General features: G+C 35.4%; 1 protein-coding gene across 2 annotated transcripts in view; it reads left to right on the forward strand.

Annotated features, from left to right (window-relative positions):
- The window catches only part of SAMHD1 (SAM and HD domain containing deoxynucleoside triphosphate triphosphohydrolase 1), a 31,560-nt gene that overhangs the window by 7,016 nt on the left and 5,177 nt on the right, over nt 1–19,367 (forward strand). The window contains exons 3-12 of one of the 2 annotated variants that reach the window (XM_007419878.3): nt 1,245–1,317; nt 4,800–4,960; nt 5,669–5,784; nt 7,533–7,603; nt 10,702–10,857; nt 13,677–13,777; nt 15,078–15,186; nt 16,175–16,266; nt 16,741–16,856; nt 19,034–19,173. In XM_007419878.3, the coding sequence (XP_007419940.1) occupies nt 1,245–1,317; nt 4,800–4,960; nt 5,669–5,784; nt 7,533–7,603; nt 10,702–10,857; nt 13,677–13,777; nt 15,078–15,186; nt 16,175–16,266; nt 16,741–16,856; nt 19,034–19,173 (1,135 nt within the window). Of the gene's footprint in view, nt 1–1,244; nt 1,318–3,607; nt 3,742–4,799; nt 4,961–5,668; nt 5,785–7,532; nt 7,604–10,701; nt 10,858–13,676; nt 13,778–15,077; nt 15,187–16,174; nt 16,267–16,740; nt 16,857–19,033; nt 19,174–19,367 lie in introns of those variants that run through there. The other variant, XM_088153122.1, reaches the window with a different exon arrangement.

Consider the following 19,367-nt stretch of genomic DNA (forward strand, 5'->3'; position numbering starts at 1 on the left):
TAACATACTTTATTCTCTATTTTATTTTGCTTTTTATATTTTTAATGTATTGATTGATTGTTTTTAGCTTTGTTGTACACCACCCAGAGTCACCTGTGGCGAGATGGGCAGCTATATAAATTGGATTAATAATAAATAAATAATATTTAAACCTTGTTTACAAACTGGTCAGTACTGATTTTTTAAAAGAAAGTTAGTTGATCACAAAACTAAGAACTGGTTTAGTTTTGACCTTGATACCCCAGCAAATAATATATAATAGGGCTGAGTAAAGCATTTGAAAGGGTTGCTTTGCGAAGTGCATTGGCATGAGTGAAACATCCCTTCTGAAAGCAGGAAGGCAGCTCTTCCCTTTAGGAGGCTCGGCATTGCGATTCCATAGTTGTTCCTGCACTGATATGCCTGTGCAGTTACTGTGCTTCACTGGCAGTCTCGCTGAAGGGTGGCCTGTGCATCCAAACTGAGACAACTGGGAAAAGCCCTCAAAGCCCCTGCAGTGAGGTTTCTGGAAGATGCAACTGTTTGAAGCTTCAAGGAGGAGTCTTCCACTCACGCCAGTGCATTTTGCAACATGCCCCTTTTGAATGCTTTGTGCAGCTCTAACGTAAGTTGCGATCTGAATTGCTGAATTCAAACAAAACTGCAGTTGACATACTCTGTCACCTGTTTAGGATACTGTAAATCTGGGCTGGCTTTAGGCTGAGTGAGCACCGAAGCTTAGAGGGCACCGATGCTGTCCCTCCTTGTGAATCATTCTAAAAAGGCTAATCTTTGCCTTGGCGGGAGGTGGCGCTCTCGGTCACTGTGGTCTGGGGGCGCCCTGTACCCTTGAGTCAACACTGCCGTAAAGCACCCTAAGGATGGGTGCTGTGTTGCTTTCACTTATCTTTTTCAGGATATGAATGAGGATATAGCATTCATACCTTTTTCTAGCTGTAATCTGTGAACATTTCCCAGGGTAAAAAGAGAAAATGAAATATATGTATATGTCCTTCTCATTATGCAGTTAATGTGGAAATGTAAATTTAACTTTTCTTTGAAATGGGAATAAATGTATTTTTCTTCATGAAGTTACTGTCCCTTAAAAATGAGTGGTTTCATCACCATCGCTATTTGCCAGAAGATATTTTGCTGAAAACTTCTGCAGAAATTCTTGTCTTAGTAACAGTTAATTTAGCTTTCATATCATTACTAAATAAAATATTGAATTATTGGTTAAGTCATATTATATGCTTGATTTTCAGAGCTGTAGGCGTGAGACTGAAGCTACTAGATTGTGTGCGCCACCTGGCACAAAGTCACACTGATATACCAAAGGTGAGAAAACAATTCCTTTCTTTATTATGTTTTTTTAAATGAGATTGCCTTTATTGAATAATTTGTACCAGAATCCCATGTACTACTTCTGTATTATATATGTTGAAAGAGGAATGACCCCCCCAAATCATACATAATTTATGTACCAAACAAAATCAGTCTTGCATATATATTATAACTTGTTGTATTACTATATTATTAATATTTAAATCAGTTTATTTAACATTGGGAAACAAATGAAATTAAAATGAAGTTAAACATATAAACTGCTTTGCAGTCCAAATTTCTAAATAGCCTTGGAATTGGATCTCCTGGCTATAAAATGCTTGTTGGAATATAGCAAGATAAGTCTTCAGACACTGAATAAATATGGAGAATGGGACTGCTTTCATTTTCATAAGTTTATTTAGGTATTGTTTTGCAATTGTAAAACCACCTGGTCTGTTTTCTATCCTCTGGTTAGTTTCCAAATCATTGTTATATAATTCAAAAGAGCATTAGCATCTACAAAATCCAATGGATCTTTAAAGCAAAATTAATATGTGAAATAACATTTGTTTAAAAGGAGTCACTATAACAGAAGATCACATCATATGAACCAATGTTGTATTTTAAATTACACATCTCCAATATTTAGCTGAACCCCCATTACATTATTTCTGAAAGGATGTATATGTCCAATACATAAAAATTATACTATTTGTTAAATTAACTGTAATTTTAAATCTATAAAAATATAGGCAATAGATGCTAAAATGGTCTTCTGCTGATGTTCATCAACTGGATGTGCTAATTTCTTCTCTTAAAGAAATGTTCTTTAAATGTTCTTGAACATTTAATTTAGTGTATTCTAACAACCATTTATAAGTAGTTATTTCATTAATTAATATAATTTATTTGTTTGGAAAACAATATAGCCTCCTACTTTATATACAGTAATTCTAGGTGGCTCACACAATAACAAAACCCACCACAACATCAAATCTTAGGTATATTTTTTGATAAAGAACATAGTAAATGCTCAAATACTGTCTGTGTGTTTTTCTAGAGACTTAGGATCACCAGCACGTGTCTAGATAGCAGAATATGTTTCAATTGAAGATATTGCCTGTCTGCAGCATTTTTCAGAAAATGATACCTGTCTTTTAAGTCTCAAATAAAAAACTATGATCTGATCCTATTAATTGTTCTAAGATTTACATACCACAATCTGCCCAATTCCTTTAACAAGGAGTCTCTTGCTATTTACAAGGGTTCTACTATAATGTTAATAACTGGCATGTTTTTGCATACCATGCCTCTTCAGCACTGATATAATAAATAGTTGCAACTTAACTTCCTCCAATTTACAAGGGGATGTAAAATGCAGATTCCAAGATAGATAAGTTTCCAGTAGGCAAAACTTACCATCCATTAATCTGATAAAAAGATACTTCATTTAATATAACCATATGGTATAAGTATGTAAAACTAAAACCATCTTCTTTAATTAACAATTGATACTACCTGAGTGAAAAACAAAAATTTACCCAGATAAATCTCCAAAAATTGCATTACATTCCTGAAAATACATTTTAGGACTATATAATTGGGGCTAATATGCTGAATTGGAGCAAGATATAATGTTAAGAATTAACATTCTCAAAATAGAAACAATATGCATCACAGATTAAAATTCTAAGTATTTCGATTACACTCCAATGATCATATTGACCATCACATTGATCATGATCAGTGAATCAGCTACATAGGTAAACTTGGTATTCTAAATTATTAAAGGCTAGTTATAGGACTTCATGGTTAGATTCAAAGTGTGTTGATGGATCTCTGTTTATGTCTGTTGGAGAAATGTGGAACAGAGCATTTTAAAATTTTAAATGAATTTCTGTTGTGTATAACATTAAATATAAAGAAGACCAAATGAATGACAAGAGGTATAGCAACTAGCCTTAGAATTGACAATAAAGATACTAAAGTGGTGAATAGCTTCTGTCTTTTAGCAGCAACTATCGCCAGTAAAGAAACCGGCAGTCAAGAAACATGCCTCAGACTAGCAGTTGGTAGAGTGAAGGCCTTGAAGAAGATACTCATATGCCATGATGTGTCTATACCTCCAAAGATCAGAATTGTGCTGTGACACTCTATAGAAGCAAAAGTTGGATTTTGAAGAAGCAGGATAGAAAGAGTACAGACTGTTCTGAACTTTGGTGTTTGGTGTTCTGAATTCCTGAGAATACCGTGGATAGCCAAGAAAGCAAACAAATGGATCATCAAACAGATCAACCCAGAGTTCTCACTCAAGACACAAATGATCAGACTCAAATCATACTTCAGACTCATTATGGGAAGACCTAGCTCTCTGGAGAACTCTGTAATGTTCGGAAAGGTGGAAGGAAAGAGAAGAGGAGGATGACCAGCAGCAAGGTAGTTGGGCTTAACTATAGTAGTGATGAGTGCACCATTAGAAGACTTAAGGACCAGGCTGAGGACAGATTGCCCTGGAGAAAACATATGGTCACTAAGAATCGACATTGACCTGACGGCACTTAATCAGTCAATTGTTATAAGAAACAAAGCAAAAAATCCTACATAACCAGAACAAAATTAAGCAGAAAAAAAGAAAAATGTTTATAATAAATGCATTAGTAAGAAAATCAGCTATTTAACCACAAATGTAACTTTGAATACAGGGAAAATTATTGTTCCTCTGCATTGATATAAAGCAAGGCCTTTGTGGAAAATGAGCACATTACCTGCAGTTCTCAAACTGGAGTTATGCCAAAGAATCGGTTTCTCCTGGTAATAGAGATCTGGTTTAAGCTTCCTTCCCAACAGCATTCAAATATGTCTTGTGACCTCTAATGCAGGAAGGGGGGCAATTAATTTTTGAGTAAAACCCAAACTGAGCTCTTACCAGGATAAAAAAGGGAACAAATAATAACTTTCTAATTATGACCATAATTTTTTGAGAATTACTTAAATTCCGTGAAGAAATGGAAATTTAGATCAGCCCAATGATAAAGCTGAAAATCTGGAAAGTTAAAATCCCGTTTCAAATGAAAATTGCAGTTAAAAAACAAAAGACAGGGGCTCCATCCCTCCCGTAAGAACTTTCTTAATATTCTTGGAACAGATAATTAAAGAAAAATCCTCCTTTTTCTGCAGCCCTTATTTCCTGCCCAAAATCTGCTCAAGATGGTAAGAGAGTGACCATTGACAATAGTTCTGGGAATGACAGAAGAAAGGATAAATAGCGGGTATTTAAATCAATTTTTGAAAATCATTAAAAGTGATTTTCAATTTTTGTTTTATATGGGTGGTGAATTTGTCCCAGCTGATTTTCATTGCTTGTTATGTGTTTTTAGTTACCCTGTTATTACCTTAATTTTTTAGAATTAGAAAAAGAGAATGTTTGTTCTTGATTGAAAGATCACTCATCATAGATCAACTGATATTTTAAAATTTTGTTTTGCTTTTTCCAGGTATTTAATGATCCAATCCATGGTCATATTGAAATGCATCCTCTTCTTGTTCGCATCATCGACACGCCTCAGTTTCAACGTCTACGATATATTAAGCAGTTGGGTGGCAGTTACTATGTCTTCCCGGGAGCAACACACAATCGCTTTGAACATTCTCTTGGGTAAGGAGTATTGTTTACTTGTTTTTACACTGAAATTGGCTTTGTCTGTAAATATAAGTAAAATGGTTCCACTGAATTCAAAAACAGCAGCTAGTTCCTGCTATATGTTTTCCATTGAGGGAGGTTTTTATATTTAAAGACTGCTTCATGATGCCCCATATTTAAATACATTTAAAATTTAGCATAGTTTGATAAACAATTGTTCTTAAACTTTGGGTTTCTCCCCTAAAAATTATAGTTGAAAAGAAAGACTGCTTGGCTTATGTAGCCAACATCTTGAATACAATGCATTTTATTACGTTGAATGCCATTAGTAAAATTGTGGGCTTTGTGTAGAGAGAATCTCTGGTATAGGGTTTACATGCACAGATAACACAAGAGAGAGGAAAGCTTTTCTTAATTTCTGCTTGGGCTAAAGAGAACTGGGCTATAAATAGTGTAAATAAAATACAGCCAAGAATGTGTAGATACTGGTTTCTTCCTTTAAAAAGGAAAAAAATACATTCTTCCTTGTTTCACATTAAATTTCACATTAAATGGATGCATGAGGAAGATTAAATTGTTCAGAATAAAGTATCAGTAATATAAATTCAGAATTTAAATAAGCCTTATAGCAGTTCATGACTGCATTGCATTGCATTGCCTATTTTATTTATAAACCTCAAACTCAGGAGATAGAAAAGTTAATTTCTTGCCTTTTCGGAAAAGCGTTAGTCATCTCGCAGGCCGTTTGGTGCAGGCATTGCAAGAACGACAACCTGAACTGTGTATTGATCAGAGGGATATTCTGTGTGTTCAAATTGCTGGACTTTGTCATGATTTGGGTAAGCAAGTTCTTTATTAATAAGTAATATGTATATAAGTATAATATATCATTCTAAACTATTCCTTGTGACAGTCTTAACAACTATATTATGGCATAAACTTCTGCATCCACTTGTCAGATGCATGTTGCCCTGAAGTAGAAAAATACACAGATTCATGTTTGTGGGAAAGGAGTGGGGTAGAATTGTAAAATACTATTTTCAACATAAGATGAGTGGACCAATTTCTGTGCAAAAGAATAAATGGGTACAAATTTGATGTAAACTGCGTCAGCATTTAAAATACAGTGGGAGCACTTCAGTCTCCCAGGATCACTCTGTTGCTGAGTCTAAAGCGGCTAAGGTTGTACAAATGTACTACAAAAATCAATTTAATTATGAAATTAAACTAAACTAGAATTCACTAGTTCGACTCTTATCTATTGTGGAGAAGTGGTAGTTCAGTGTTTGTTAACCAATGGAATGTGAACAACTGGTAGTACACAGAAGTCTTTTCCAATTCCTATGGGAGGGAGAGAGAGAAGGTCACGAGGCCAGTCTCCAGTCAAGTATGCTGAAACAGAGAGAGCTGAACATCCATAGGAGTATGTTTCTGGAGTCCATGACTGGAACTTTCAGCTTGAGGTTTTCAGTCAGAATAATTTTTTTTTTTTGGTTAGCTTTCTCCCATTCTTCATTTGGATATATATTTTTATCTGGGCGTAGGGGAAAACCCTCCTCATAGTGGCAAACCCTATTTTAGCCCCAGTTAGCTCTCATTATTTTGCAGAGGTAGCTGTAAAACATGTCAGGATAGATAACCTTTATTACAGTCACTGACCAGCAAGTGAATTTGTCAGGAGTATTTACGGTGTTGTATGTCACTAAAGCTTAACAAAAGGTAAGGTAGGTAGGTATGTTTATATCAAAGACCTAACCTGCAGCCTGCCCCTATTTTTCAGTTCTGTGTTGAATCCAAAGGCATTCACAGAAATATGACTCTGATGCCACCGTTTTGCTTTGCAGCATGCCAGATTTTTAATTTTACTCATTTTAATTTTAATATTTAAAAACATCTAAAAGAAAAGTAAGGCAGGAGAATCTTGCCTTGGGAACTCGGCAGTAGGTTAGCATCATTACTTATGTGAAAGAAAAACTAAACATAGTTTTAATATGCAATGCAATTGTTAAAAAGGTGAATCTTGTATATTATCAATTAACACAAATAGTAAATCCAATAATAAGGTTTTCCTTTTTTGAGGAACTGATTGCAAACCATGCTTTTAATAATGTAACAGCAATAATATGCCATTTTCTTTGATTTCAAGTTTGTTTCTTTGGCTTAGTATTGCTTTTAACCTTTAAAGTTCTACTCTAGAATATAAAATTTATTTCAACATGATCTTTTCAACATGAACAATTAAAATACCGATATTCTGAAAACTGCTAGAAAGTTAAATTTTAAGTTTGCATGTTCCATGATGTTTTACTGCATCTTATATATTAATTTGATGCTCCATGATCCATGAGATTGTCTTCTTGTTATTGTTTTAGAAGGATTGTTAAGCAGAGGGGGAGAGGGTAGAATAGAAAATGACCAGGTCAGGTTCAATAAACAATAAGTGAATCCTTTGGCTTTAATAGTTTTAGTAACACCATAGTTTGAGGAATGTTTGTGTTCGTATCTGAGTATCTCTGTATGTGTATAAAAACAGACAAATACATCTTAACTCTGCCACAGAAATTAATTGCATAATCTTTACTTTTAGGTCATGGACCATTTTCACATATGTTTGATGGAAGATTCATTCCACTTGCTCGTCCAGGATTAAAATGGAAGGTGGGTATTGTGCACAAGGTGAATATGGAGTCAACTATTTCCATGACTAAAGAAAGAAGAAATGTCTTCTTCTAATCAGTAGTTACAACTGATGCTTATACGTTGAATATTTATTTATTTATTTACATTTGTTATAGCCATGCACTCTGGTAGACTCAGGGTGACTTACAAATCTAGAAACAATAAAGACATTTAAAAAACATAAAACAGCACAGACAGCCTGGACTAAAACAACCATCATAATAACAAAGAATCACAACGGGCCCCACAACACATTAAGCCTAGGCCTGGGACCAAAGCCAGATCTTGAAGGCTTTTCAGAACCTCAGGAGAGAGGGTGCCATCTGTATCTCTGGGGGGTGCTGTTCTAGAGGATGGGGGCCATGACAAACAGCATACTTCCTCCATCCTATAAGATGGCAACATTTAATAGAAAGGACTTGGAGTGCACCCACTCTGTTAGAACATATCAGGTGGGCAGAAACGATTGAAAATAAGCAGTCCCTCAGGTATCCTATGCTATGAAGGCTTTATAGGTAACAACCAGCACCTTGAATTGCACCTGGAAGCTGATTGGCAACCAGTTCAGTTTGCATAGTAGTGGTGATGCATAGACATACCAAAAAGTGCTCACTGTGTTTTGTACCATGTAGCTTCTAGATGGTCTTCAAGGGCAGATCCATGCAGAGCACATTGCAATAATCCAATCCTGAGGTGACCAGGGTGTGAGTAACTGTAAGACCTCTCAGTCAAGGAAAGGGTGCATCTGGAGATGAACCTGGGCAAAGGCTCTCCTGGCCACAGCTGTGACCTGCTCTTTGAGCAGTAACTCCAAGGACCCCCACATTTTGATGGGAACCGCTACCCCATCAGAGACCAATGACGGAGATGTCCCTGACTTCAGGGGCCAAACAGCCACAGCCACTCAGTCTTGTCAGGATTGAGCCAAAGTCTGTTCCACCTCATCCAAACCTAAACAGCCTCTAGAGTAGTGTTTCTCAACCTTGGCAGCTTTAAGATGGGTGGACTTCAACTCCCAGAATTCCCCAGCCAGCTGGCTGGCAAATTCTGGGAGTTGAAGTCCACCCAAATTAAAGCTGCCAAGGTTGAGAAACACTGATCTAGGCACTGGGTCAGTACACTGACAGCTTCATTTGCACAGCCCGGGTTGAGATGTAGAGCTGGATATCACCAGCATACCAATGATACCAGACCCTGAACCAAAATATGACCTCACCCAGCAGCTTCATGTAGATGTTAAAAAGGAGAGAGGAGAACACTCAGCCCTGAGGCATTCCACAAGTGAGGGGCCACAAGCATGATCTCTCCCCTCCATCAACACCGACACCAACCTGAGATAGGAGGTGAACCACTGTAATGCAGTGCCTCCCACTCTTAACCCCTGCAGCCAGTCCAGAAGGATACCATAGTCACCAGTATTGAAAGCCGCTGAGAGATAAGAAGCACCAAGATGAATGCACTGCTCCCATCCTGGTGCTACCACAGGTCATCAACAAGGGGAACCGTTGCTGTCTCTGTACTATACCCCACTCTTGAAACCCGCAGAAATGGTTCCAGTTAATCCAAAACTTGGAGACTTCTTCAGAGTTCTTTTAAATAGGAGGCATTCTGAGTAGCTTAGAGAAAAAGTAGTTCATTTATCTATTTATTTATTTATTTTTAAATTAGCACTCTTTTCCCACAATGATTATTCTACAAGCATCTGCAGAGCGCATGTTTTCTTTTGGTGATTTAACTGCATCTATTTGAATTTTTTGTTTGTTTATCTGAATATTTGGGAGAGAATAAGTAATACATTAAAGACTTCAACAACTGAAAACCATTCTTCTCCCAGGCCTCATGGCATTTGTTTTATTGGTGTGTATATGTTTGTGTAAAGTGAGAGAAGGTAGGAGATTCCCTCTGCCAGACCTTTCCCCAAAATTCTGTTTAAGGGCTCAAAAGTACTTTGCTGTTCATTATTATATTATTAAATTATGGATTTAATGCTCTTCTATAACATAGAAGTTTTATGTTTCTATATTATATTACTGTATTTATAGTTATATACATATGCCAATTTTATATTTTATTTTGCTATTTGCTGGTCATTGACTAAAACAAAGCTGCTCTCGTTATTACCAGTTGGTTTTTCGAGCCAGGACTTTAAACATTACAAAGATGCAGAGGTATATTTATAATAGGATCTTGGAAATCTATGTAACTTTAGGAACAGTTGTATTGGCTTGTTTGTCTAATACAGGAATGATAGGTATGTATTAGCAAGTGTCTTATTCCTGCTTATTCCCTGAACAGATAGGAAAGCAACATACAGCGGTACCTCTACTTACGAACTTAATCCGTTCTGTGACTCTGATCGCAAGTCGGGTTGGTCGCAAGTCGAAGTAAATTTTCCCATAAGGTTCAATGTAATTACCATTAATCCGTTCCGGCGTCCGCGGACCACACGTCTGGCAGAAAAACGGCCGCTGACCACGTGGAACGGGCGGGAAAATGGCTGCGGACCACGTGGAATGGGCGGGAAAATGGCTGCGGACCACGTGGAATGGGCAGAAAATGGCTGCGGACCACGTGGAACGGGCGGGAAAATGGCCGCGGACCACGTGGAACGGGCGGGAAAATGGCCGCGGACCACGTGGAACGGGCGGGAAAATGGCCACGGACCACGTGGAGCGGGCGGAAAAATGGCCATGGACCACGTGGAACGGGCAGAAAATGGCTCGTAAGTCAAGGTGAATCCGTAAGTAGAGGTAAATTTTTGGGGCCGGAGCTGATCGTATCTCAAAAATTTCGTAAGTAAGGGCGTTCGTAAGTAGAGGTACCACTGTAACTGTAACTGTTATTTGTAATACATACAAACTGAAAACTAGGACAAATTACCTCCAAACTAGCTGGGATTCATAAGCCAACTTTAAATCACAGTTAAACATTTAAACAAGGATTTCTAGCTTTTCATGATAGGCAAAGTAAGCTCTTGCCTTAAAAGCAGAAATATTAATTATGCTGGATTCATTGATAGTGTATACTGTGATATATATATATGTATGTATGTACGTATGCATGCATGTATTTTGCAGCATGAGCAGGCTTCTGTTCAGATGTTTGAACACTTGATCACCTCCAATGAGCTAAGACCAGTCATGGAATATTATGGTCTCAAGTTGGATGAGGACATAGATTTTATCAAAGAACAGATAGAAGGTCCTATTATGGAGAAAAGTGTGGACTCCAAGGTGAGTTTCATTTTTCATATCCCTGGATCTTATCTAAATGTTGTGCCGTTCACTAGAGTGAACCAGGATCAAAAGAGGAAAGGGGCAAAAGGCAAAGGTCATTACTTTTTGCTGACTGTTAGTTACTTATTCAAATATGTAAGGTGTAGGAGTTCAACAGCAGAGCAAACCCTTGCATGCAGGGTTTAGTCCCAGGCTTAGTTCTGAGATTTCTGAAGGTGGAAGATGTTGCTTACTGAGATGCTGAGAGGCATAATTAGGTTGGATGAATAAATGATTTTTTTTCAATCCTGTGCAAATCAAAAATAAGTATTATGTTAAACATTGCTGGAAGAATAAAAACTGACCTCAAAATGAGGGAGGACTTCTAGGAAAAAAGACAGATTTTGAAATGTTCATACAGAATCACAACCACCTACTAGGGTGCATATATAAACTCTTACTTAGATATGACATGGAGACAGAACAAATAAAACATTGCATGATAAAATGGATGCAAAACTTTAAAGAAACAGATACAGTACAACAAAGGGAAGAATTATGGAATAAATCTATAACATTTACTGCAAATTATAACTTAAAACTGGTATAAAATGTTTTATAGATGGTATGCAACTCTAACAATAATTGTCAAGATAGACAAATCATATAGTAATAAATGTTGGAAATGCCATGAGATACAAGAAACATTTTACTGCATGTGGTTGACATGTAAAAAACCCTCAAAAGTACTGGAAAGAAATACATAAAGTGCATGTGTATGAGAATAGCCACCTTGCTTGCAACTGTGGTCAGCGCCTTTTAAAGGACACTAAGTTCACAAACTTCCTTTTCTAATCACTTTCGGAAATTGTTTGTTAACTACTTTTAAGCTATTAGAGACCTTTGGATTGACGAGTCTGAAAATGTCAGGTGAATTTTCCTTCAATCCTTCAATCCTTAATTAAGAAGATTTTAATCATAAGTTTAAGAACTTAAAAATTTTGAAATAAATAGCAAAAAACCAAATTAAGACTTCGATCCTAGAAAGTTATAAATGGATTAAGGGTCCAGGTAAATTTGGAATAAGATTTTGGATTAATTATAAAGAAGCCTTCCCATAGGAAATAGATTTGCTTGGACTTTTGCAAGACAAAATAAACATAAGCACTTTTAAAAATTGGACATTAGAGGGAACTACAGATTTTAATTAAAAGAGAAAAATATACAAACCTGATAATTAACTGGGACGTATAAAATGGCAGAAAATGTAACTCTGAAAATACTGAAGGACGCTTTTCAAAAATGAAATCAGAAGTTAGTATCAACAGTATCAATAGTGATATTTGCTTCTGTGAATAAACTGTCGAAAAGATATTATGGAAGAAATTGCAGATGAGGAACAAGTTTTATTTGACAAGACAGAGATAGCATCAAAAGTGGATCTACAAATGACAGTACGAGAATGACATGGAAAAGTTTGTCTCGCTGGACATACAAAAGAAACTGGTTGATGTTTTAAAAATCAAAAGGGAAATACAAATAATAAACCAAGAGAATGACCTGGGTAATTTTTTTATATTGGATTTACGGAAGAGGCTTGTTAAAGCTTTGAAGAATCTTGTGGAAGGGACAAAGAAGAAATGAAAAGAAATCAAATTCTACAACATTATTTGAACTAAAGATTAAGACTGTTAGAAGTAAAAGGAAGGAGTATAAAGTTAGTTTATTTGACCAAGGTTAAAATAAGATATGTTATTTCTGGTAACTCTTGATGGACTTTCTGCGGACACTAGGACTGAAAAGATGATGCTTTATGGATTTGTCTATAAACAAGATGGGATCTGGGATGAAGAGATCATTGGTTGTAAACTAAGAGAGGGTGAGGAGTTACAAAAATAGTTTATACTTGCGATGAAGGTCGGAAGTCACCTTATATATTTTCTCTCTCTTTACTATATTCTTACTTTTCTTTTTTTCCTTTCTATTTTCTGTTTTTCTTCACTCTTTCTATTTTTTCTTTTAGTTTGTATTAGATTTTACTATTGTAATTAAAATCCTTAATAAAAGTATATATATATAAAAGAAATACACAGCACTACTCAGAGAATGTTAGGAGCCAAATTTGAAATGAAACCACAATTGTTTTTACTAGGCATAATTCCAAAAAATATTAACAAAAATATCACAATCCACTAAGGTACATATTTACAGCAGCAAGAATAAATTTAGCACAACATTAGAAAAGAGATACGTTACCAAATATATCAAATTGGGAACTTAAACTTGGAGAATATGCAGTAATGGAAAAATTAAAAGCATATATTCACAACAGAGCCAGTTTGATGTAATAGTTAAAGCACCAGGCTAGAAACCAGGAGACGAATGGTAGTAGGTCGAGAACTACTGTACCCGTAATAACATCTAAATATAGCTTTATATAGTTCTTATTAGTAATTGTAAGGCTGAAGTCAAAAAAGATGTTTGAAATTGGATGCTATAATAAATAAAGTGTAAAAGGTAGAGCTCTACATTCAAATGTTTATTTCTTTGGAATAATAGCCCCACTTGTAATTATTCTAGGTAATAAACAAAAAAAATCTTGATCTGCTTAATTTCTGATTACAAATAAAAAGAAATAGATTTTAAACATTAGCTAGCTTTTTAAAATCCTTCATTATTAAAATACTGATTATAAGAATTAATCTGCAGCATTTGCAAAACTTCGGAAAGTCACTGCTTAAAAATCTTGGTTTGATTCTAACTTGTTTTCACCATGAAATAGATAAAATATTGATTACAAGACAGTATTTTCTCACATCTTTGTCCTTCTAATCCAGTGGTTTTACCGTGGTCGTTCCAAAGAAAAGAGTTTTCTTTACGAGATAGTGACTAACAAAACAAGTGGCATTGATGTTGATAAATGGGACTACTTTGCCAGGTATGGAAACTTTACTGTCTATTTGCAGGACTTGAAAACATTTTTATAAGCAGTATTGGAAAAGTTTTGCCTACAAAGCCTTCCAACAAACTGAAATTTATCCATTTCTAAAAGAACAGGAATTTATTTTTCTTTGCAGCTAGGCTCCTTGAATTGTATAAATGATTTTAACTTTTTATGGTTTTTGAATTATGTTCTATTTTAGATTGTTAGTCATCTTGATGAAAAGGCAGGAATACATAGAAATAATAAAACAAAGAATGTAATGTAGTACCCCCTCAGAGGATACCAAAACGTATTTATATATATCCAGAGTAGGTAAGAAATGGGCTAGATCTTAGCTCAGTTTTTCCTCAAAATATATCATGTTATTTTAATAAATAAATGAAGAAGGAATTAAGGTATTAATTGGATCACCTTGGCTTTTTGATAAGCCATAGGTTGGTACCAAATTTAGTTCTGTGTAAAGTAGGCTGATATCAATACAAATGCTCATTTTCAATTATTTTCACTCCACCTCTACAATATCTTGGCCAGTAGCACAATCCCTATTGACTCTCCAGAATAGTATATCAGAGCTGTAGAGGAAGCTGAATAAAAATAAACACCCCCACTCAGTCCACATGAGATGGTTCTCTGAGTGAAATGGTACTTGTGGGTCTCTAATTCATAGTATAGAAAAATACTATGAATTAGAGTATTCCAATTCATAAAAAATGTTCTCAAGAACCAAGCTCAGAGAACCCCAAGGACTCCACAGTTCAGCCCTGAGCTACACATATTCGCCTCTATTGATAGAAAAATATGGTGGAAAATGAGAAAGAATGCTGGTAGGACAATAGCAATGACTTTAAAATTAAGTGTGTGTGTGTGTGTGTGTGTTGCTTTATAATTGAAATTACAACGTTTATGAATTGCTTAATGTCATGGAAAATTGTATGCTTAGGAAAATCAAATAAGTGAACATTAGAAATGTCAATTTCTTTAGTTTTTTTAGAAAGTTGAAATATATTACTAACCTGCTTCACATTCATTGTCCATCTTGGTCTAGTAAATTTTGCTACTTTACTACTTTCCATAAATAATCTTTTAAATCAGTATGTTAATTTTATGTGTTCAATAATATATGATTGATTAAATCATATAATTAATATATGTATTTAATAGTATTGTAATAATGAATATTATTCATGATTATTCTCATGAATAATAGTATTCATGAGAAAAATATAAAATCCAAACTAAACTTCAACAAATTAAAAATAGAATGATCCTATCTGTGTCTTTGGAATATGCTTAGGGATTGTCATCATCTTGGAATTCAAAACAATTTTGATTATGAGCGCTTCATTAAATTTGCTCGTGTGTGCCGAGTGGGAAAAATGATGCATATCTGTACCCGTGACAAGGTAAATTCCCTTGAACAGATTAGTGTATTTCACAAAAGTATCAGTTATCCAAAATGCACTACAGGGATAAGAGACGATTACATTTCTCATGTAGGAGAATACAGAGTTTCAGAAGCAGATCTCTTAGTCTAAATTCTGACTTCCAAAGATTAAAAAGCTAACTCTTTAATTTACAAAAGTGAGTGAGTGTATTGAATGGTGAAAGGGTGGTACTGAAAGCCTTAAATAATAACAGCTAAAGAGGAGAATAGTAAAAATCAAGGCAAGAAGCTACATGTAATCTTTTAACTTGTGCAGATATAGTGCCCTGCTCATCACCACTAAAGCACAAATAAGGATGAGAAGTGTCCCCGTGACATCCTTCATTTCACCCGCGTTTCCCTTGGAAGGGAAAAGAAGGTCTAGGCTTTTAGGGAGAAATGGGGTTCCTTCAGGGCCCTTCAGATGGGCTGTGCTGGCTATTTTAGCCATGTGCTGTCACTTTAAATGCAACAGTCAATGTGTTCCTGTGTTCAAGAGCAGTTTTTTAAAAAAACATTATTACCACTTAGAAGAAGAAACAAGCATTCAGTATGAGGAACCATAGTAAAATCAATACATTAAGGTTGCAATCGTAAACACGCTTAGCTGGGAGTGATCTTCTTTAGACTTAGTGAGTCTTGCTTATGAGAAGGCATAAATAGGATGACCTATAAAGACTCTTGACATATAGCATTACTACATAGTAAATATTTTATTCATAATAAATGTTCCAGAAATATCTCCTATTTCTTCAGAAATGTCATTAGAGTTAACTTCTGGGTATCTACTTGATACAAGCATTTGGGGAGAATATCTCGTATATCCCTGACCATGAAAGTTAGAGATTCGGAGATTTTGCCAATGGACCATTTTGTGAATGAGTTGGCTAATGCTGTTCTCAATGCTGTATTGTTTTGCACCTATAGTTTTAATAACAAAGATAAATTTCATTTTTTATATTGAAAAGGAGGTTGGAAATTTGTATGACATGTTCCACACACGAAACTGTCTGCACCGCAGAGCTTATCAGCACAAAGTTGGCAACATTATTGAAACCATGTGAGTTTGGAAGGATCTACTCTGGCGGGGTTGCTGATTAAATCAATCCTTATAGTAAAAAATGATATGCATTTCAATAGTCTTAAATCTGTATACTTTTGCGTTGAATAAGATTTTTTTGAAGAAGTGATGAGGGAGGGAAATGCTGCTTCTGCAGTAAGGCTTGATGGTTAGCCCTGTACTTTTTACAAATATTAGTTCTTCAAAAAAGATGTGTGCTGTTGATATACTTAGAAGTGCCTTTGATCTCTCAAAAGATTTTTAATAAATTAATAGTAACAAATGTAGCTCTTTTTCTCTGCTAATATAGCTGAGATGAATGAACACTTTTCTTTCTCCCTTAATCATTGTTCAAAGTAGGTTTGATTGAAGGAGGTAAACGTTCTTTACATTTAAGTATAGTTAAACCTATAGTTTTTGGAAAAATAGTTTCTAATCTGATATCGCCAATTTGTATCATCTATTTCATATTAGGATTACTGATGCCTTTTTAAAGGCTGATCCACATATCAAAATAAAGGGCTCTGGTGGAAAACTGTACCGGATCTCTACAGCACTGGAAGACATGGAAGCCTACACCAAGCTGACAGGTGAATGTGTGGGTAATGCAGAAATCCTTATCACACTAAGAACTGTTTCTCTCAGGGTTTCAGTTGTGTCACAAGGTGCTATAATACTGCAGCAGTGCTTCCACTGAAACTGAAAATCCTTTCAAAACTGGGTACTTCTGCAGACTTCCACTGTTCTGGAGGGTCCTCCAATTATCTAGTCCATAGTTTGGAAGTGTATGTGGGATTGGAGGACAGGGGAAAAGATCTCACTCTATTGTTCTCCCATTTTGTCAGTGAGATTCTTCAGTTGGATCAAAAGTCTTTCATGGATAAAATTAATATTTCTGTTTGTGGGAGGTTACTGGTTGCCATTTTAGATTTGGAAAATGATGTTTTACATTTTTCCTGTATGTGCAAGAACATTTATAGCTAGCTTTGATAATTACTTGGACTTCCAGGGGAGGCATGGCAAACTGAAGATGTCTCCATAAAAGCGGAGCTGATGACTGTGGCAAAGATTGAAGAACCAGTGAATAAACTGGTTCTTCAGAACCTCTCCAGAAAAGGAGAGGACAGGAGATCACCCACATGTGCTCCCAATGGCTGCTTCTCACAAGAAGACCACAGGATGGCAGTCTTTCGGGGGTTTGAGTGCCTGGAGACAACGGGATTAGCCATCTTGCTTGCAACTGCGGCAGAACCTTTTAAAGGACACTAAGTTTGCAAGCCTCACTTTGTAATTACTTTCAGAAATTATTAATCATCTTAAAGTTATTAGAGACCGTTGGAATGACAAGTTTGAAAAGTTGCTGGGTGAGTTTAGCTTCAACTCTGAACAAAGGGAAAAATTAATTATAAGCTTAAGAACTTAAAGAATTTGAAATAAACAGCAAAAAGCTAAATAAGATCTTGATCTAAGAAAGTTATAAATGTATAAAGGGTCCAGTTAAATTTGGAATATTGACTTTTACTGCAAGATTTTGGAATTAACTATAAAAAATAAATAGCCTTTCATGGGAACCAGATTTATTTTGGCTATCTTAGGTTATTGTAGGTCATAACAAAGATAAGTGACTGTATGATTTTAGAAACTGGACACTAGAGAGGACTAATGATTCTAAGTAGAAGGGAGAAAAAATAGTAGCTACAAGATCAACAGTGTCAGTAATGATGTGTGACTCTATAGATAGATTATGTCCAAAAGATGTTAATGAGGGAATGACATATGTGGAGCAAATTTTGTCTGACAAGACAGAGAACGTACTGAAAGTGGAATTACAGATGACAGGCCAAGAGAATGATTTGGAAAAGGTCACTTTATTGGATGTACAAAAGGAACTAGCTGAAGTTTTAAAAATTAAAGGGGAAATACAAATGACAAACCAAGAGAATGACCTGGAAAATGTTTTCTTATTGGATCTACAAAAGAGGCTTGTTAAACCCTTGAAGAAGTCTGTGTGATGGGATAAAGAAGAATTGAAGAGAAATTAAATTCTTTGACAGTATTTGAATGAACTAAAGATTAAGACTGTTAGAAATAAAAGGAAGGAATATAAAGTTGGTTTATTTGATTAAGGCTAAAATAAGACTTTTTTTTTTTTTTTTGCAAAAATCTGGTGACCTTTACAGACTTTTTGATGACACCAGGATTGAAAAGTTGATTTTTATGGATTTGCTTATAGATAAGGGATGGGAAATGGAATGAAGAGATATCTATTTGTGTCAGGTTCAGCTCAAAGAACTCCACAAGACAATGCAAATACAGTTCTGTTGTGTTTATTAGCTTCCACCTCAAGACAGAATCTCACCAGACTGAACCCAAGTTCCCAAGCCAGCCAGCCACAACACCATGAATTCCTTAGGGAGGTGCCAGCCTCATCTTCTTAAACTTCCCATGCTCCTGCTGAGGGCTAAGAACACGCTTATCTCCCTGAGCATGGCCTTCATAGGTCCATTCCATCACAATTTGTAACCTTATAGGGGGTGAAGAATTACTAAATTTGTCTATACTTATTGTAATGAAAATTAGAAGTTTTCATATGTTTTTTTCTTTTTCTTTATTATGTTTCTTTTTTCTTTTTTTTTCTTGCACTTTTTTTCTTTCTATTCTTTTCTTTCTTTAATTTTAGTTTGTATTATTTTTTACTATTGTAATCAAAATCCTTAATAAAAATTATATACAAGAATAATTACTTATATCTTTGCTTCTGTGGCAGATGAAATATTTTTACAGATTCTACATTCTGATGAACCAGAGCTGAGTGATGCACGGAACGTTCTGTGTAAAATAGAGCAGCGCGATCTCTTTAAATTCCTGGGAGAAACACAGCCACCAGAGGGCAAGGAGATTAAAAAGGTTGGGACAATTTTCTAAGTTGCACTGGTTAAATCATTTCATTGTATGAATTCATTTAGCTATAATAAAAGAGAGATCATCCAACTTCTACCTCCCCAATTATAAATCTCTCATAAAATTTGTAAAGTTTGGCAATATTCTGAGATTTAGATCATTAAAAGTAGGGGAGGATGTCCATGGGCATCTAAGAGTGC

Source organism: Python bivittatus, unplaced genomic scaffold (genome assembly GCF_059951505.1).
Source record: "Python bivittatus isolate LINGU-HERP-01145 unplaced genomic scaffold, Pbiv_v1 ctg000700_np1212, whole genome shotgun sequence".
In the NCBI taxonomy this organism is placed as follows: Eukaryota; Metazoa; Chordata; class Lepidosauria; order Squamata; family Pythonidae; genus Python; species Python bivittatus.